General features: G+C 47.3%; 2 protein-coding genes across 5 annotated transcripts in view; both read right to left on the reverse strand.

The window, feature by feature from the left end:
- Window positions 1–12,048, reverse strand: TEKT2 (tektin 2). 2 transcript variants are annotated; one of them, XM_072355148.1, is made up of 10 exons: window positions 12,001–12,048; window positions 3,137–3,308; window positions 2,728–2,853; window positions 2,223–2,428; window positions 1,966–2,109; window positions 1,765–1,879; window positions 1,435–1,542; window positions 1,053–1,196; window positions 835–914; window positions 1–346 (listed from the first exon to the last, which is right to left on the reverse strand). In XM_072355148.1, the coding sequence occupies exons 2-10, from the start codon at window positions 3,290–3,292 to the stop codon at window positions 133–135; spliced, it is 1,293 nt and encodes a 430-aa protein (XP_072211249.1). In that variant the 5' UTR covers window positions 3,293–3,308; window positions 12,001–12,048; the 3' UTR covers window positions 1–132. The 2 variants fall into 2 exon arrangements, with proteins under 2 accessions (XP_072211249.1, XP_072211248.1); XM_072355147.1 differs by lacking the exon at window positions 12,001–12,048 and adding an exon at window positions 3,618–3,672.
- Window positions 3,764–20,233, reverse strand: part of AGO3 (argonaute RISC catalytic component 3) — a 24,768-nt gene continuing 8,298 nt past the window's right edge. Inside the window, exons 6-20 of one of the 3 annotated variants that reach the window (XR_011905752.1) lie at window positions 19,694–19,828; window positions 18,241–18,328; window positions 17,945–18,092; window positions 17,587–17,706; window positions 17,104–17,226; window positions 16,761–16,894; window positions 16,170–16,354; window positions 15,739–15,898; window positions 14,510–14,600; window positions 14,091–14,285; window positions 13,635–13,769; window positions 13,365–13,466; window positions 12,383–12,582; window positions 12,001–12,170; window positions 3,764–9,990 (exon numbers count right to left, since the gene is read on the reverse strand). Coding sequence is in view for 1 of the 3 variants with exons in the window: in XM_072355145.1 (XP_072211246.1) it covers window positions 12,062–12,170; window positions 12,383–12,582; window positions 13,365–13,466; window positions 13,635–13,769; window positions 14,091–14,285; window positions 14,510–14,600; window positions 15,739–15,898; window positions 16,170–16,354; window positions 16,761–16,894; window positions 17,104–17,226; window positions 17,587–17,706; window positions 17,945–18,092; window positions 18,241–18,328; window positions 19,694–19,828 (1,925 nt within the window). In the remaining 2 variants the exon portion in view is untranslated. Of the gene's footprint in view, window positions 12,171–12,382; window positions 12,583–13,364; window positions 13,467–13,634; window positions 13,770–14,090; window positions 14,286–14,509; window positions 14,601–15,738; window positions 15,899–16,169; window positions 16,355–16,760; window positions 16,895–17,103; window positions 17,227–17,586; window positions 17,707–17,944; window positions 18,093–18,240; window positions 18,329–19,693; window positions 19,829–20,233 lie in introns of all 3 variants that reach the window. The other 2 variants (XR_011905751.1, XM_072355145.1) reach the window with 2 other exon arrangements.

Genomic DNA, 20,233 nt, shown 5'->3' on the forward strand with positions numbered 1-20,233 from the left:
CTGATAGACACTCTTTTATTCTTGAAGGCTCCTTGGAGCACATTGAACGGGTGGTTATAGAACAAACACGGTGTGTATGGGAAGAATGGTGAGAGCACAGAGCATCTCGGCTCTCCCCCTGCTCCCCCTGCCCTATCCCAGCTCCAGCTGCCCGTCTCTGGGTGGGGATGGCGGGCGGTTGGTGGTGCGGTTGAAGGTATCCACCTGCGGTACGAACTTCTCAGCAGGCACCACCAGCTTCCTGCGGCTGTCCATGCACTTGTGGTCCAGCACCAAGGAATGGGCTTTGCAGGCCATGTCGGTCTGCACGCGGTGCAGCTGTCGGTACAAACCATCCAGGGCATCCCTGGCAACCAGGAGATGTCAGGAGCTGGGTTCAGGTGCTGCCTTCACACCCATGATGGATGGGAAGCATCACATCCATCAGCAGCATCGCCCCATGGGCTCCATCACTGCCCCATGGGCTCCAGCACTGCCCCGTCCCTGGCTGGATGGAGCCCTGGGCAACCTGCTCTAATAGCAGATCAGGAGGTTGGTGGCCTTGTAGCAGGGGGTTGGAGCTTGGTGATCCATGGGGTCCCTTCCAACCCAAGCCATTCTGTGATTTATGGTGCCATCCTATTTCTTGGGGCAACGCAGCAGCATTGTTTGGGTCTGTGGATAGATGGGAACCCCCTCCATCCCCCCAGCATTCAGACCTCCAGCCTTGCCCACAGCCCGAGCCTGACCACATCTCCCATTCCAGGGCTGCAGGCAGCCAACAAGGGCTGCAGGTCCCACATCCCTCCCTCGGGCAGTGCTGTGCCACTGCCCTCGTCCAGAGAGAAGACTTACTGCGCCTCTGCAATCTTCATCTTGAGGGCACGGATCGATGCTTCCAGCTGGTGGACCTCATCCGTGAGCCCATACTGCACCTGTGGTGTGATGGAGATGCCCACAGCACTGAACAGGGCTGACACGTTGCATCAGAAAGGCCGCGGTTCTCCCATCCCCACACTTCAAACAAGCACCATCCCCTTTGGTTCTGCTGTCCCTGCTGACAAGGCTGATACCTGGTCCCTGCAGAGCTCCACGTTGGGCCGGTAGGTGCGGGTCTCCAGGCGGGTGTGTGCCACCTTCAGATCCTGTATCTTCCTCCTTAGATCTTCCTCCAGGCGTCGGATGTCCTCTTCCATCTCAGCAATCTCCTCCAAGGTCTAAGGTAAAGAAGACACGTATCCTGAGGGACAGCCACAGGCTGGAAAACAGCCCCCATTTGCAATAGGATGTTACTGCGCTCTGAATGCATTTTAAATGGAGCGGATGGGTTCTGAACCTCTCTTGCTCATGGCTTTGCACGCAGACCAGGCACAGCACTGCTATGGAGCACAGGACCTCTTTTGCATTCCATCCCAAATGCTGCAGCATTGCAGCTTAGGAATGAGCACCACTTACATTTTGCTCCTGCCATTTCAGCTCATCGTAGGCTCTCTCCATGTCTCTGATCCTCTTGCGAAAGGCAAACTCTGTAGCTACACGCTGAGCCTCCAGCTCGTTGTTTGTCTGAAGATTGAACAGGCTGCAGTCACACGCATCTGGAGGGGCTCACGGTCACATCAGACACAGCTCCCCACCAGGTTGGGACAAGCAAAGCCACCCAGGAAGACCAAAAAGGAGCAGCAGGGATGGATGGCTGTGAACCTGCTGGGTTTGCTGCCCCCTGTGTGGCACAGCCCTTTGAAAACAGGAGGGCACCACTAATTCACAACCCAAGGGCTAATTTACCTGGGCAATGGAAAGCACTATCGCTTCTCGGAGCTTAGTCGAGGCCTTCATTTCCTCCTCAGCGTGATCTTTGTTGTATTGGCTGTTCTGCTCCCACTCACCAACCGCAGTCGATCTATGAGCAAACCAGCAGTTAGGACAGTAAGTGGAGCATCCTCATGCCGACCAAAGCAGCTTTGGATAGATAAGCTCTTTGCTTACCCGTTTGGGACCCGTGTTGGGTTGACCTTGTAGGAGATGTTGGGAGAGTTCACGCTGAGGGATAAGCACGTGCGATCTATTTCCAGCGCTTCCATCTTGCCACGGTGATCGAAGCTGAGCTGCTGCCGTGCTTCCTGCAGGAGGCTGCACAGTGCAAGGTTACAGGGAGCACACAGAGGGGTGCAGCTCCCCGATTCCAAAGCCCAAATCACACCCTCCACCATCCCCATCAATGGGCCACGTGCCCTTTGCCTCACCACAGCTGTTCGAAGGCTTCGTGCACTTTCTGCTGCAGCTCCCTCTTGGCTTTGTCGATCACCTTCACCTCTTTGTGCAGCTGCTCCTCCACGGGGTCCCTCACCACGTCGATGGCGCGGCGGCCATCGCGGAGCGTCAGGCACTCCATGGCCACATCCAAGGACAAATTCTTGGCCTGGAGGGCACGTTCTGCCGCTTCCTTCACCTGCAGGGAGCAGCTGGTTGTGGGGCGGCTCAATGCAGGGATGGGAGAGAGGGAAGGAAGGATGGGAAACCCACCCACACTCTCCTTATTAAGGGGACCCTGTGCCGCCTGCATTGCAGGTCTGGAGCTCACAGGATGTGATCCATGATGTCATTTCATCAGCCATCAATCCCCCAATACCTGTGACAACCCCTGGGCACCGTATGGGCTTTACCCACTGCACAGGGCAAGCCTCGGTTATTTAACATCCCACGTTGAAAGCAGAGTTTTGTTTGCAGCCATCTGTCTTCCTGACATACTTTGGCCAAAGCATCGATTTCCTCATCCGTGTCTGCAAGGCATTTGTCCAGGGTCTCCTTCCATCTGTTCACGCTGCTGATGCGCTCAGCCAGGCGGGTTTGGTTGTCGTGTTCATCCCATTTCGCCTGGAATTGGAAGGAAAAACGCCGTCAGCTCTTTGTTGGTGCTGCTTTTTAAGGCTGAAATTGTGCAGCCTGCCAAAGCCGTTTTACAGCACGGATCTGGAAAAGCAGAGAGGGCAAAAAAACAGCTCGAGCTGCAAAGGGCACGAGAGTCACATCCTCCAAAGGGATTTTAGGGGTCCTCAGGGGGTTCTCAGGATGGGGAGCCTCCCCTTCCCTGCTATGCCCAGACCTGGGTGCTCTTCCCACCCTCTCAGCGCTGTTTGGATCAACCCGGGGCTCCCACCTGGTTGTTGGTTTCGTTTCGCAGGGCTCGGGCTTCCTGCCGGAGCTGATGTGATGCAGAGCGTTGACTCTCAGCATCGGCGGAGATGAGGCGGGCGTTGGTGTCCCAGTCGGGCACAGTGAACCTCTGTCCCGCTTTGACGCTCAGTGCTGCCATCTCGCTGAAGGGGCGGCTGGAAAGGAGCGGAACGATTTTGTCTTTGGAGCTTCATCACGCAGAAGCGACATCCCCGAAGCAGAACGATGCTCTGATGGGGCGGCTCGGCTGGTACAGCCACGGCCAGCCCTGGGGATGGGCTAATAAGGGGGGGGGGGGGATGGAGGGGCTGCCCCAAGCCCAGGGGGGCACCGCACTCCGTACGGAGCCGGGTGGGCTGTTGGCACTGTTGGCACCCGCATCGCTGCGGACAGCGGGGAAGGCTGAGCGCCCCGGGCCGGAGCTGAAGGGACGCGGCCCCGCAGCCCCCCCCGCTCTCCCTCACCGCACTCCGGGCCGCCCCGCTCCGTTGCTCCACGCGCTGTTTCGTTGCTAAGCGGCCCCGCTGCCGTTCCCTCCCCCCGCCCCCCAACCCCTCCCCAACCAGCATCCCAAACAGAGCGAGGGGGGCTTCAGCAAAGCTTTCGTCTGTTTTGTTTTTATTGCAGTTCTTAGTGAGTTACACTTCAACCTGAAGCAAAGCGACGTGAAGAAAGGAAAGGGGGGGAAAAAAAAAACAACAACGACGTTTGTTGTGTTTACAACGGGTGAAACCGAAGCGGGAGCAGCAGGGCTGGGGGGTGCGGGGCGCTGCAGCCCGCACGGAGCAACGCGAGGACGATGGAAGCCGGATTGAGGAACTTTACATGAAAGCAAACGGAGGCGGATGGATGCAGCCCCCCCCCCACCAAACTGCAGCTGGAGGGGGGGGGGAGCAGCTGGAGAAGTATAAAAAGAGTAAAACAGTGCAGATGCATTTCCCAACCCCCCCCCCAAAAAAAAACAACATTTATTCTTATTTCTTTCTCAGCTAAAATACAGGTGGTTTACAATGCACCCCAATGGAGGGGAGTGAAGCCGGCAGAGCTGTGTGCGCTGTGCAGGTGCCTATGGGGGGCTGTGCTGGAAAGGAAACAACTCCTGCAACAGGTAGAAAACGTTGGCAAGAAGAAATAGAGTCTGGAATCACCCACCTCTGGGTCCTCCCCCTGCACGGCCGCAGTACTAATAGGCACACATGGTCGAGATGGGGAAGTAAAAAGAAAGGCTTTGACCAAGCAGCTTGTTTGCCATCTGCCTACAACTGTGTGGTGCCTCCAGTCGCAGCCCTGCTTTATATCCTTGGTGTAATTCCCTTTTGGAATTGGGAGCTTGATGGTGGGAAGGGCCCCAGCTCTGCTCGTGCAATGGGAGCAATGAGAGCAGAGGGAGCAGCTGATGGGCAGGAGAAAGAGACGTAGACAGAGGGAACCTCGATGCACCGGGTTTGTTTATTAGAACTTTATTCTGAGAGAAGGAATCCCAAACAGCACAACAGCTTTGTTTGAACAAGGTGGGATTGAATATGCAAAAGGGTGTATTTGCACAACGCTGCTCCCAGGGGGCTCCTGCACCGACACAGCAATGCTTATGGCACACACAGCCAAGCGAGCCGCCACCACCTCCCAAAGAGACACATCCCAGTGCCCAAACCGGCTCATCACCAACTGCCACCAATGACAGCACCCTGTTCTCTGCACTCAAAGAGCACGGCACAAACGCTGCTTTGCTGGCTCCAAACACCAAAGGCTCCTCAGCTGTAGCACTGCCCCATTGGGTATCACTTGGCCAACGGAGCGGAGCAAGCGCTGACCTGTGAGATGCCCAAATAACCATTTTGAATGCACTGAAGAGATACGCAAGTATTAGCACTAGGAAAGGCGATTAGTAACCGCTTTAATGCCTAACTGTCGCACAACGGGGTCAGAATTGGTTGTGGACCCAACGATTCAGGTAAGATAATCACAAGACGACCACGTTTTGGTGTTGTTACGGTAGGTTTTCATTTCTCAACTGCTAAATGGGTTCGAGAGACCTCGGAGATTCTCAGCAACGTAAAGAAAACCTTTCATTCCAATCAACTCATCCTCTGCTTTGCAACACAAGACCACGGAAAGCAGCAGTTGGGATTGAGCCCAAGGAGCTCCTGGGGACGGCTGTGCTGAGATAAAGCAGAGGGCACAGGCTGTGTCGGATGGACAGACTCCAAAGAGCAACTGGCAAGAAGGTTTGTACCAGGAATTCAGCACTTAGAGCACGGCTGGTCCTCAGAACACACAGCGGCTGGTTCTCATAAGGCAACGCACGTCGTCCTATGTCGATAGGGCTGAAAGCTGAGGCAAAACCAATTCAGGGAGGGAACCCATCTCAGAGCCAGCGCCGCTGGCTGGATAACCCTGTGGTAGCCCAACACTGCACAAAACAACCTGAAAAGCTCTTCTGTTATTCTCTGAGAACCACCCCCATGCAGCCTGGAGCCTGAACCAGCACCTAAGGCACCCGGCAGCCTTCACTGCACATACCTGGTGTGAAAGGAGAGGTTCATTTCTCCCCATTACCGCTTTGCTGAGCCCTCCTATCTCAGACACCACAGCGCTGGGCACACATCACCACCCCCAGCTGCTGGCAAGCTGCTCCTTACAAAGTTACCTTCAGTGATGTTCAGTCCTCAGCACCACATTCCCACTTCCCAACCAACAACATTCCTCGTGTCCTTACAGTCAGCAGCCGGGACAGGCAACATTCAAATGAAGGCAAAATTAATGGCTCTCTATGGAGAAACGTATCAGAGTTAAGTTTTATTTCATATAACCACAAGTCTATTAGGCAGTACGTTTGTTTAACGACGTCACTCTCCAGTAACCATCTGCTTTAAAAGCTTCTCACCTCTGGGTAGTTACATTCACAAATAATCAGGGCTCCTGTTTAGTAACTCAACACAAAACCAACTTTACTCTGATCAAGGGCTTCGAGCCTTAAAAGCAGTTGAAGAAGCACTCTGACCCCACTATCAACCAGTGCAAACTGCCAGCTCTTCCAGCTTCTGTCTCGGATCAGATAAAGGCACATGCTTGTTCTCAATGAGTTCAAGACTGACCCAAGCAGCCCAGGACTAACATGGGAGCTCCCTCAGTGTCTTCTGTACCAACCACACAAACACTGCAGCCACAAATCCACTGGAGCATCTGTGTTTCATAAAGGGGTCACAGAACCCCACGGCTCTGTTGTCTGAACCTGTCTGCATTGAACCAGGAACGGATTCAGAGAACACAGACTGAACGACTTAAAAACCCACAGTCCCCGTTAACATCAGCCTGTCTACTGAACAGCACCGACTCTCGCAGCTAGGAATGACAAATCCCAAACACAAATGCACACCACACCTTTAGGAACACAACCCACACGACGCCTGCTTGCAGCACTCACCATCCCCTACATCTCCATGCATTGCTCAGCTTGCCTGCTTTGCCTTCAGGAGTTTGCAATGCCTAGGAGACAACACCTTCCAACACAACCATCCCATGCTGCTGCCTTCCCTGCAGTGTGAAGGGGCAAACTGCATAGAGAAGGATCCGAGCTGCTCCCCCCCCAGCAGCACTTGGCAATGGAAACCACCATCCTGGTTCTGCTTGGTCCTGACCCAGAGAACTGATGCCTGAAAGCAGCTAAAGGTACCACCAAACACTTGGCATTTTCACTTATTTATCTTAAATGTTCGGCCACGTACAACTGGAAAATAAAATCCACAGCACCATCTCCTAAAAAAAAGGCACTTTCTGAGGACTGTCTTGCTTAAAAAAGAAATATTCACTCCGAATTTTAAACAGAACCACTTTGTTGTTGAAGGACTCTATGGGAACTACCCGTGTTAGGTGAGGGGGGGACCTCAAACACAGCTGGGAAAGGCCAGGGCAGGCAGGACACATTTGTGCAGTGCTGATGCTTCAATGCTCTCCTGCAGCCCCCATCCCTCTGCACACACCTCTGCCTTTGCTTTAGTGTTACAGAGATGAGGCTGAGATGCAGTGCAGGACCCCATGTTTGCAACTCAGCTATTGAACACAGAACCTTTTGCTAGCAGAAAGCAGCAACCAGCTCAAGCTCTAAACCAGGGTCACAACAACGAGCCAGTTACCTCAGTGATGTCTTACTTAAACACGTGCCAAAGCAAAACGGGTGTCCTAACAATATCAATATGAAGTACCATCTTCAGGTAGGAGAAGGGGAGACTGGGATCCTTCCCTTTCACATCCCCTATGGATTATTTCCATCAGATCCAATCAACCCAGCAGCAGCAGCTGCAAAACTCTACAGCACTGGAGGGACAGAGGTGGCCGTTCGGACGGCAGCTCTGAAAAATGGAATGGATAACTGCAAGGTTTGTCAGCAGAGCGTTGGGCTCCTGGGTTATAAAAGTGCTCTGAGGAAGGTCCTAAACCCTCAACTCACAAAACTGGGGGAGTATTAGAAGAGGACAAGATAGAAAGGGAATATGGAGAAAGAAAAAGGCCTCAAGATGTTTGAAGGGCAGAGGCTGAGCTCGGAGTTTTGCCAGAGCAGGAGGAAAAAGCCAGTATTTGGAACTGGAATTTGTACAGAAGATGAGGATCTGGTGTCTCACACTGAGCATTTGAAGGGACAAAAACCGGTACACAAAGTGAAACTGGTATAGGACCGATGGCATCTAGAAATCATTGGACCGACAGCTTTCAGAAACCCATCTTACTCCAGAAAATAACCCCATTTCTACAGCCAAGCTTCCCGAAGGATGCCAGAACAAACCCCTACAGAAAACAACCTTTGGACACGTTCAACCAAGTCACACACTTAACAGTAACACAGCAATCCTGAGTTAAACAGCCACAGCTGAAGTGTGCCCCCCTTACCCCCAACCAACAAGGGGAAGCCCCCTGCATGGGGTCTGCTTTGCCAGCAGGTGCTGCGTGTTCACACACCTCCTAGCAATGCTCTGTGCAATGCTCCGTGCAATGCAATGCTCCGTGCAATGCAATGCTCCGTGCAATGCTCCGTGCAATGCAATGCTCTGCTCCCTCTCAGCTCGGTGCAGGGCTCAGCACCAGCCCAGCTTTGGCACAGTTACCAGCACTGCAGCTCCCACCAGGAAGTGGCACTTAAGTACAAACGAGGTCTTAATGAACTGATAACAGCGTCTGCAGGGTGGGAGCTGTGCACCCAGATGGGCCAGCAGCATGTCTGCAAAGGGTGAAGCACAGCCCAGCTCCCATGCAGAAGGTGGTGGGGTTGGGGGGGGGCTGGTGAGCCACTCGAGATTTCCCCACACAGCACATAACATTTGAGCTTCATTTGTTTGGTTTTTTTTTTGTCTTTTTTTTTTTTTTTTGTCTTTTTTAAAAGGAGAGCAGGTACAAAAATAAAAGAAATCCATTATACTCTGAAAATATACCGGAAACTGCCACCACAGATGAGGTACCATTTATATCCCGACCCCCCTCCCTCCCCCCCTCCCAACCCCAAACTGCAAACATCAAAATATATATGTTTTTAAACAAAGGAAGAATATCTGGCTATTTAATCTCAGTTAAAATGACAGCACCCTTTGTTACACTTGATATTTCACACCATTAATTCTCTTTTGGAAAACAAAGAACAAAAACAAAAACCAAGATCTCTAACTAACCTTGATTCCTTGCTTATCTCCTCCTTCCTTAGTGCAGTAAATTGTCCGTCTCCATTTCAATAAATATAGCAGCTACAGCATCATAAACGCGTGGCCCTCACAACGCCAGTAAGTTGATATTGTAATACAAAGAAGTATCGGCACTTTACGTAGATATTTGCAAAACCAAGGAGAGAGATTCAAACCTCCACGTACTCTTCACATGAAAACCAGGTAAAGCAGTTGTCCAAGCTACCATCTAAGATCACCTTTTCCCAATGAAGCCTTTTTTTTGGTGAGAGTTGAAAGCGAAAAAGCCTCTCGGGTCATAGTCACTGAGCGTGGGCAGGATGAGGAGGGCGCAGCGTCTCTGAAAGGAGCATTAAAAGACCTTTTAAATAAGGAATTTTCATCTTAAAGCCAGAAACCCGCAAGAAGGCTTGATAAAATCCTTTCTTTTTAAGAAAAATAATAATAATTCGGCTTCTCTTTTAAACATTAGCTCTCTGTACAAAGCCTAACCTGAACCTTCTATGAACAGAACCGCCAGCTGCAGCGCTTCCAAAGGAGAGCTGCCAGGCCAAAGAGCAAGAGAAACGCTTCAGGGGTTGATTGGAGCCTTCCTTGTGCTCCAACAACGGCACCACCACCTCCCTGCGGCTCCGCATCAAGGCACTGGAGCAGGGCTGGGCCATCCTGCAGCCCAACAGGTTGGGGGGCTCAGGGCTAACCCTAACCTCACTGCCCATTATGAGAAATGGGACTAACCCTAACCTCACTGCCCATTATGAGAAATGGGGCTAACCCTAACCCCACTGCCCATTATGAGAAATGGGACTAACCCTAACCCCACTGCCCATTATGAGAAATGGGGCTAACCCTAACCTCACTGCCCATTGCAAGGTGAAAGGGGGGCTAACCCTAACCTCACTGCCCTCCAGTGCTCCCCCAACAGCCCTCCCTCTGAGCCACACGAGCTGCCCACCCTCAGGACTATTTCCAGTGCAACGGTGCAAGGTTAGTCTTTACATTACCTTCCTTAGTACTGGGAGATAAAGCATGCCTACACGCCAACCGCTGAGCAGAGCTCTCTGAGACAGCATTGCGAACAGCACTACATACATTGCAGTACAATATACAAATGCACAAAATACAGTACTTTTGTCTTCTGGCAGAAAAGATGGGGGAGAAAAAGTCATGCCTGCTGAAGCAAAAAAGAAAACGGGCTCAGATTTTAGGCTCAAAACACAGTATATTGGCAAAGAGCATCCTGCGAGAACGCTGGGAGAGAAAGCTGCTTTACCGACCCCTCTGGTTTTCATGTGGAAGAGCAGGTGGGGGTTCAAGAAGGGCTGGGATAACAGCAATGCCCATAGAAACGATCTGCAGTATCATATACTATGAACCAGTGCAAATAAAATAACCAAAAAAATAAAAGAAACAACCAAAAAAAAATAAAAATAAATGCAGTTCACGAGTTTACAAAGTGCAAAACTTCCCAGCCCCCCCCTCAAGGAATCGATGCTCAGCAATGACATCTTAATGTCTCTTTACCTTTAAAGTGGAATGAAAAAGAGTCCCGTCGGGTTTGTTTCACATTACAGTGATTTCAAAGGTAGAACTTTATCCCAGCCCTCTTTTTTTTAGTTGCAAAGTGAAATGAACCAACAACTTAATTTTAAAAGGAAAGTCGTTATCAAAGAGGGAAAAGAGCCTAAAAACTCGTCATCGCTTCCAGACGTTTTCTCCGTGTCAAACAGGTTTAATTCAGCGCGTAAAAACTCAGATCTTAATAAAAAAAAATCCTTTTTTTGTGTTTACTTTAAATCTCTTCCACGTCTCAAAATAAGGCCGGTTCCTTTGTTAAACCAAAGCTTTGCAGAGATCCAAAAGCTATTATTATTATTATTATTTTTTTTGCTACTTTTTTTTTTGATTTAAAAAAGGAAAACCCGAAATTCCTTCCGACTAAAAAACTTTCCTTTCAAAATTAAGGCTTAATTACTTTGTCCTTTGAGAATCGGAGGTGTCCATTTCCCACCCCCCCCCTCCCCTCCCCTCCACCACCACCCACAGCCAGTGGTACAAACACTGCTCTGGTTACAGCTCAATGGACACGGTTTTCTTTCCCAAATGCTTATTGCACTAAAAGATCGCAACAACAAGTTGTCAGTTCTTGTTTAAAAACAAACACGGTTACGCTTCTAAAAAATAAAAAGTCAGTGTCGACCATCCGGTTCTGTAATAATTAAATTAAAGCATTATTATTACTCTAATAAATAGAAAAGAAAACAAAGGAAGCTAAACTTCAAAAAAAAAAAACCCACGTACATGTGAAATCACATTAAGGTGTGAGAGGCAGCAAGTAAACGAGCGTTTTGCTTTTGTCAAGACGACCTTAGCTCTAAAGTTTCAGTTCTGGTGTTTCCTGTGGCCATCCCATCGAGCTCGGGACGCCCAACCTCACATGAAGCTTCAAGATGTTTGACTTGCCAGATAGGAAAGAATTGAAACTTTTGGACTAGGTTAAAACAGCAGCTTTAGTAAAGTCACCAGGGAGCGAGTTGGGATCACCACTGCCTGCAGTAACACCACTAGCTTTGTTTGCTTCTTAAAAGGGAACTGTTGGAGCTGAGGACTCCAAAGCTGTGAAGAAAGGCAGCAGGTTGGCTAAACTACGTTCAAATGATTGGATTAGTGTGCAAAACATCTTCCCTCCCCTCCGTTTCTTTCTACTTAGTGCTGTACATTCAGATGTACTCGGATATGTTCGCATTCAATGCAACACTGAGAGAAAGATTCCTCAACTGGGTGAAAAAACAAAAGGATTTCTGCACACTTTTCTCTCTCCCCAAGAATCACTGTGACTGTTCTTATCCGGGTTGCTTATCTACAATCACACCTTTTCTTTTCTTAGAGTATCATTAATTTTGTTGGTTGCTTTTTTTGCAAAGAGAGTTGTGCTGCCGAGCAACTTGAGGTAAAGGCATAAGAGGGTTAAACTATGAGAAATGAAAAAGAAAAGGAAAATGATGGCGGTGCTTCCTACAGGAGACCGCGCCACAAAAGCAGTTGGCTGGTTTCATATTGCATAATAGTGCTGTGTTCCTCGGTGAAGTAAACAATCTTCCTTGTGTCAATTTAAGGGTCAGCCTCTCGGCCCTGCACCATCGGAGGCACACCCCATAAACCAACCCCACTGGAAACATACATTGTATGTGGCTTAATTTGTCAGTTCTTCCTGTCAGCGAGTTCGCTCCCCTTTTATTGACTTAAGCGAAGTACATCGTGCGTAAGGTGTCTTGGTGAATCTGTACAGCCTTCGCCAGGGCCTGCGGATCTCTGCCATTGCTCTGTCCTGAAACGTGGCTTCCTTCAGCACTGCAAGAAAATGGGACACATTAAGACAAGAGGGGCTGTGCACCGTGTTAATCTGCTGCTGTCAGGAAGGAGCATCATTAAGTCCAGCTGCAAAAGTAATGAGAACTAACTGCCAAATGAACAGTAATTATCTACAGTCACATGGCTTTATGCCTGACAACAGAGCTGAGACCAACAGGGACAAACATTTAAGGACATGTGTTCTTCTTTACCTGTCGTGTTCTTTGTCCACAAGATGGTATCGTGCTCTGAATGCTACCAGGTGAGCATAATACGCTGGTGCAGGTATAGAAACTGATCGTGTGCAGCGCACGTATGTGTGGCAGAGCTGGTAAGTCAGCAGCTGAAGTTCATCTGCAGTAAAACAGTTATCATCCCACAGGACATGATAGTGTGAGGGCCGGCTGGTACCCTAAGAAGAAGGGAACATGGGTTCACTCATCTTTTTCTTTGGTCTCTATGCACTCAAGACAGATGTTTAAGTTCAGAAAAGGCCAGACTGTCTAGTCTGAATTCCTAAGCAACAGCAGCCAAAGAAACTTCAGGATTATGTCAGCAATAAATGTATTACAGAGATTAAATAAAGTCTAATATTTATACGATGATGTTATTTCAATTATCCTTGCTTGGGAAAAAGAAAACCACATGCCTTCTAAAGAACCCTTAACAACTGAAACCTGCTTCCAACATGACTACGCTGATAAACACGCTGACTTTTACCACCACTCTACCATCTCCTTCCAGACCACAACTGCCACTGAATGCTGAGTGCAGCTCTTAGGAACTCTTAGAAGCTCTCCAGTAAACTACTGACATGCAGTTCCTTTGGAAGACACTGCTCTGGGATAAAGGAGTGCTCATCTTCCCCCGCTTCTCCTCCAGATGGTGTGACGCACCAGAGCTGAACCTTACAGCACAACCAAATGATGTCTGTGATTGTATTTTATCCATACTGAACACTTTTTAACATATATAACTTAAAATACACACGTACAGATAAATCTCTATTTAGCTAAGACTTGCTTCTAGCTTGCTACAACAATACATTTACATCTGACACTTCTGCTTCAGCGTGATTCTTAATAGTTAATATTATTGGTCCACCAAAGAACTGCTTTGTAAGCACAGGCTTCATAGAAGAGAGAAAAACAGCATGTTCTAAACTCACGTTTACTCACAAGATAACAATTGTACCTGTATTCCAGCGTGACTGCAGAGGTAAAAATCAAACTCATACGGATGTGTAATGTCTGTATCTACAGTTGTTCCAGCTGGGATATTGCCACTTCGTCCAACCTAAACGAAAGCTACGTTAAAAACACTGCAGCTAACAACATTCTGTGCCAATCAATTCAACACATTCCCCAAATGCAAACAGAATCAGACTGGCAGTGAAGTCCATGCTAATATATTTTATCTAGCAGCATAAGAACTGACACCAAGCTTGAGGAGGACAACAGTTACCCTTTCTGTCCTGTCAGCACAGAACAACCGTGTATGATGTCGTTTCTGCACCACAATATAGGTTATTCCAGGCTGGTAATCCTTCTCCAAACTGATGCAGGCTTCTCTAATGGCTAGCAGTTCATAGTACAAAACCTACAAGCACAAGAACAGACAAGGTTTTCCTCACATTATACTCTACACACAACACCTAATTAACAGTCTGCAGTTAACACTAAGTTCAGCTGCTCTACAGTTATTGACCTCAGGAAGTACTGAGAAATATAGTGTTTCCCAAGAGTAAGAGCTGTTCTTCCTAGACAACAAGGAAATAGCAACTTCTCTTACCCAACACACTTAACTCTGCTAAAAAGACTCAACACTTTTGTGGTATCTTAGCGCAAATAGAAGCAGTACAGCTTATTCCAACAGGAGGGCAGGAATTCAGAGCTTCAGACAGTTCACAAATGAACCAACCTGTCGGAATTGTCCTTCAGAGACCCCGTCCCTATAGAAGATGATACGCGTGGGCTTGAAGCGTGTTGACTTGTAGAACTGGATGAGAAGCTCCCTCACCATGGAGGCCAGGTCTTGGATGATCTCCTGCCTTGGCCGCTGAACTCTCACCGTGGCACAGTATCGGCTTGGATGAGCATCCATACTACCTACAACCTTCAGGAGAACATTGCGTGACTAAAAGCAACAAGTTCAAGCCTATACAAGACACTCTAACATCATAAAGCAGCGTTACTTCCTTTATATTACGTCTGCAAAAACATTCTGTTTAAATGCCTCGAGTTAAAAATCAAAATGCTAAGAGAACAAATTATCAAGCAGTATTTCTCTTTTAAAGACGATTCTTAGCAACACTGGGAATGGGTAATAGCAAAACTTACAGCAGCGATGGAAGGTTTCTTTCCATCTCCAGCAGGAGGGTGAGTGACATCAGCTCCCAAGAAGATCACTGGCTGCTGGAACACAGAAGGTCTTCAAAAGGAAAAAAACAGTGCTAAGTCACACTTGCAGATGAACAGTTGGTGCTCAATATGGGGCTTTGTCTCTATTTCAGCTACGTTGCACAGAGAGACTTTCTTATCAGGTACTCCGGCCAGAGCTAAACAATGAGATCTTTGTGTGCAAGAAGTAAACTTCCACAACGCTAACGGTCATTGCGAAACACAGCCACTGAATTGCAGGCATGATCCTAGTGGAGAAAAGCCAAAGAGCTGCACCTTAACAATACAGGCAGTCTCTTACAGAAACCATTACTCTACCATTTGATTCCACTGGTGCTGGCAGGCCAGCTAAGCTCCACTTCAATGCTACCTCATACAGCAGCATGCACATTGTTCTGGTTCACAGGAGATGAGCACCACGATGATCTCCCAGTGCTTCAAGATAATTCTGAACGCACCATTCCTTCATGCTTAAAAGACTCCATTCTTTCAGGAATCCACAGGAAATAATTCCTACAACTTCCATTCCAGAAGTTTTTGCCTGGCTTGTGTGATGTGTACGTCCACACTTAAAGAACTGATAATAACAATAAAAGCTCCTAATAACTGTTAGAGACCAGCAGAACTTCTTGCCTTCAGGACTGATTTGTGCTTCTTCACAACAAAGCGTGTGAGAAAGAAGGAGCACACATGGCTTAGACTCAAACCCCACTGAGGGCTTCAAAGCAACCGGAACACATGCACAGAGCTTACCCATATAAAGAATGAGCGCGAGCTGAATTGCTCAACCTAACAATGTGAGAGAAGTAGGGTGCTTTCAGTATACTTCTGCCCTTCCTGACTGCACATTGGCACAGTAACCAAAGCTCAGACTGTTCTGTGATGCGTGGCAGACTCCTAAACCTGCAGAAAACTCCTAATGGTACCAATCTTTCAGCACCTCCAGAACTGCAGCTGTTTGAGTTTTTGATACTGATCAAGCATGGAAAAACACCTGAGACTTAGCCTGTAGGAAAACAACTATTCAGGGCCCACACAAGAAGAGATGTAATTCTAGCTCACACCACATATTACCAGCAGGATAATTCAACACAAGCTTTGACTACAGTTAAAATGTTGGGTGCTAAGTATCAAAGAAAACCCAAACACATCTCCATGCAGATTCTTACCGTTGATGAGGTACAAGGATGTTATTGATTCCTCCTAATTTAACGTTGATCTTCAGGCACAGGTTTGAAAGGGTCTGTGGGGATGTTTTAATGACGTTTTTGACTTGAACACACTGCGTGGCCATTCCCAACAGCGTGTCTCCCACACGCTTCACCTCCGCTGGGAAACAAACATTAGGATACAAACTGAGCCCATTTGAAACTATTGCCATGTTTCGATCTTAGCTTCCATCACAATAGTTGAAATGCACATACTCTGTAAAACAACTTTCTATTGAGTTGAATGCTCAAACTTGCTTCTAACTGATTTCAGCTTCAGACAGCACTGGTTTCTTATGTCTAATGAATGCTCCAGACCAGTTTTCTAACATATCATGCATATGTTTGAATGATACTTCACCAAACAGGTAAACTCCAAGGTATTCCCTTACCGTACACTGGTGTTTTTCCTGGCAGGATGACAATGATGAGCTGAAGCCCTGAATAGGTGTTCTTGAGGTGCCGAAACATGGGCTCCACACTGTCTGCACCCTGGGCGTATTTACAGAAGCAGGGCTGGCCTTGGATCGGCATCCCTGCGTCCTTGGAGATCTTACGCAGCTGGTCTGTAAAACCCCTACAAGATAAGGAGTTCACTGGATTATTGCATTGGCAATAGCAAACAACAGCCAGAGCACAGAACTCTGTTACTCATACGAAGAAAAAGATTCCACATAGCTTTCAAAGTAGCATTTTTAAAGCACCCACGTGGAGGCCACACAGATTTGAAACCACAGAAGTTAGAATGGAAAGCAGCAAATCTGGGGGCTTTTAGTACTCCATTCATGATGCTCAACTAAACACAGAGCAGCAATAGCACAAGACTCAAACAGTGTTTCGACTGTAGCTTCCAGAAAGGAAGCAGCTTGGATTCTCCCCTTAGCATCCAAGATAATTGTTTTGCTAGCTTTAATTATTAGATTGCTTAGGTCCATGTTTTCATTACAAAAGCAGCCCAAAGCCTGAACTACGACATGCCTTACTTCAGTATTTCTTCTCTGCATTGTCTCTGCGTTGCAAAACAAGCTATAGCCCACATTTTGATCTCAACACCGGTGTGGAACTGCTTCCCTCGCATGTCCCAAACTCCATGGCTGGGGGTTGCCACTGTTCTGTTCTGCAGGAAGAAGAAACACAGCAACATTCATGTGAGTGAAAGCAAGGAGGCCTGTGCTATTTACTGCTTCATGATAAGAGAAAACAAAGCCTGCTATTTAAACACCGATCCTTTTACTGCACAAGGCAACTGGAGAGCTCACAACACAGGTAGGAAATCATGCTTCAATCATCATAACAGAAGCCAAACCACAAAGGTGAAGACCTCACCCGTCCTCCATACTGCAGCATCGGTGCGGGCAGCACGCGCCCCGTCACGTGGGCCATCTCATCCCGGACTTTGAACTGGAACTCTTGAACAAATGGATCCGCATCATAATTTGCACTTCTCACCTACAAGAGGTTTTTTCCCCACGTTACATAAATACAATTCAACAAGTTATTATAACTCCGTAAAGAAAAGCCTGATAGGAACGCAGCAGAAACGTTCTACAATCCCTCTTCTCATTGAAAAAGGCTTAGATTCAGCTGCTTATTGCTCTACTGCCACAAGATAGACTGGATGAGACTTTTTCTTCCCCTAGTTACTCAAGGGGCTCAATAGTAATGTGCTCATCATTCTGTTTGCTCACTGAATAGATCCAACAGCATTTTCCTTAGGAAATAAGAGCACCTCAAATTAACTCCTTTAATTACTGTTCAGAAAATCAATTGCTGAACAGCATCAAGCCAAACTGAAACTGAAGAACTCACCAATCTGCTTATTTCCTCTTGCCTATCTGGAGCAGACCTCGCTGTGGCCTTTATCATAGTTGATGTCTGATTGTCTGTTAGCTTCTTGATACACCGTTGGCCAGCCACAATGTTACATACCTTGAAGAAAAATCAGAAGCATTAATACGGAGCATTCAGAACCAGATCCTGACGTATCACAATTGGGGAACTCCACAAACCTCCAAGTGTTTCAGCAATTGCACAGTTTCACTTAGTTCTAATCTTTCAAGCACTTTAAAAATGTAGTCTTTGGTGAAAAAAAGAGCATATAAAGAACATGTAAATATGCAATACTGCCTACCAATAACAAGCTGATTTATTAGAGTAAGGTCCTTACTTCTAAAGGCAAGTAGGTGTGTTTCTGTTCCTGCCCCACTTGCAGGCAAGGCAGATGAGGATACTTCAGCTGGAGGTTGTATTTCTCTCTGAAGTACTGTGCTACTGTTCTCTCCACAGTCTGGCCATTTTCTAACTGTAAAGGAAAGCTGGAGAGACACACGCTTTCATCAATCAAAGTTATTAAAAGCTGAGCTGGCAATCATTAGCACTCCCAGAATGAATACAATTAGATCCCATTAGGTATTCAGTGCTAAGCTACTGCACTTCTTACGCCCTGACAAAGAAGCATCTTACGTTTGATGACTTGCAGGCCTCCTGGTTACATTACAAACACGGTATTTCCGTCTCATCGTTCCACAATGAGTCACTTCTACCTTCAGACCTGCATAGAAGGAGCAAAAAAAAACCTGATGTCACAACCATGCAACAACTTGCACAGGAGACACAAGGTTCCTTACAAAAGAGTGTGTTCCAACCCAACGTTGCTCTCTGTGTACAGTCAGTGCCAACACCAGCAGCTCACCATGTTCTCAGCAGACAAGGTGGTTGGAAACAGCACTGCCACACAAATTACTCAACCTACAGCTCACTGGAAGAGGTTATTGAGGAAGCTTGGTGGTGTGTCCTGTCCAGGTTTGTGTGGATTGTGGCCATGCAATGAATATCCCCGTCAAAACAGGTCAAGTAGAGAAGGGTTGTGAATGTGCATCTGGAAGCCATTAATTGCTCTGTCATCAATCTGCTGTAACACTATAGAAAGAACCATCCTCCCACTGAGCTGCTCACGCAGGCTGCAAATTCTGTTAAGGCAGGCTTTGTTTCACTATACATGATTGCATCTTGGCTGGAGTTCCCAGATAGTACATCAATAATAGCAAATACTGACAGCGAAGGTAACCTCTTCATATTCTCTGACTGCGGTAACAAAGTGATTCAGGTGTCCAAGATTCAGAAGAAACAGCATCTCATTCTCCAGTTATGGGCCTCCCAGAATGAATAAAGACAGATGTAAAAAGGAGGCATGTTTGGATTACAACGTGTGTCCTAAAAGGTACATTTCCCCTCTCCAGCTAATGACTATTCCATGAATATATTGCTTTGCAAATACAGTTGAGATTTATTTTCCTGCTGGCCGGTATTTCAGCAGAGTCCAAGCTTTCATCAAGTAACACAAGTGTCCCAGAGCAGAGCTCTGAACAGCTGAACTCTTTCAAGGCTCCTCTCTCTGCAAATCACACTGGAATGAAAGGATACGGGAAAATGCAAAGCAAAGGAGCATATATGGAGTGAAGCTACACTAAACAGTAGCTTATGCAATTCCTTTGGAATGGAATTTGGCCTTCAGCTGCAAGTTATCAAGTGGTACTTGTTTTTCCATACAGCAAACAGTTATTAGAAGTCACTGCAAATAGCATCCTTTCAAAGAATCAATGAAGTTAGCTTCAAAATCAATGTTCATTTTGCCTCAGCGTTTAAAGAGCAGGAGACCTACAGCACAATACCACTACAACCTCAGTGACCCCTGCTTCTATAAGGTTACCAAGCAACAAGGCAAAAGTGCCCACCACCAACCAGGTGATGAACGCTTCCCTCTTCAAGCCATGGGAACATCTCCCATTTGTGATGTACTGCAGTTCTCCTGACAGGTGCAGGTGTCTTCTGATGCACGATAAAACCAAGGGAGTTTCCAGTTAAACCAAGTCCCTAGAATGACCCTAAGGGACAGGACAGAGACATTTCTACTCACCCTTTATCTCTTTGGTGAATTTTACCCGATGAGAATCAGTCAGAGGTCTCGGTTGTTCATCAATATTATGAATGTCAAGAACTTCACACATAAACTGAATCACAGGTTGTGCTTTGTAGAAGGCAGTGGCAGAAACTAAACAGAACAAAATACCAAGAAAACCCAAGTCAGAACGCCCTGAAGCATCAGATAAATTAAGGCTTTTTTTTTCAGATTCCAAGTAACCCTCTTGAAAACGCAGCACAGCCCTCATTTCTTAAAACAGATTAACGAGCTTTCCAATAACCACAGCGACACGTCAGTCTCCAGCATCGTCATCCTACAGCTGCTTTGCATTTGGGTTTGGGAAAGGTTTTTCCCCAGCTAACATTAATTTCTAGAGAGCTGTAATATCCTGAAGAGACTCTGTATTGAGCTACAACAAGCACAGCCAGCATCCATATCTCTGCTGAAGACTTTCTAATGTGTAAAGCTGGGACTATTCAGGATGCAATACAATTATGTCAATACTATATACCCAATGACTGAAACAGCATTTGT

The sequence above is a fragment of the Excalfactoria chinensis genome, chromosome 22 (genome assembly GCF_039878825.1).
Source record: "Excalfactoria chinensis isolate bCotChi1 chromosome 22, bCotChi1.hap2, whole genome shotgun sequence".
Classification (NCBI taxonomy): domain Eukaryota; kingdom Metazoa; phylum Chordata; class Aves; order Galliformes; family Phasianidae; genus Excalfactoria; species Excalfactoria chinensis.

What these genes read in the sequence shown, in the direction of transcription:
- TEKT2 (XM_072355148.1), bottom strand. Translation starts at nt 3,292, where the DNA reads ATGGCAGCACTGAGCGTCAAAGCGGGACAGAGGTTCACTGTGCCCGAC. An exon ending in GAAACGAAACCAACAACCAG is followed by an intron (nt 2,854 to 3,136) that starts GTGGGAGCCCCG and finishes TTCCAATTCCAG; the next exon opens with GCGAAATGGGATGAACACGA. An exon ending in ATGAAGATTGCAGAGGCGCA is followed by an intron (nt 347 to 834) that starts GTAAGTCTTCTC and finishes CCTGGTTGCCAG; the next exon opens with GGATGCCCTGGATGGTTTGT.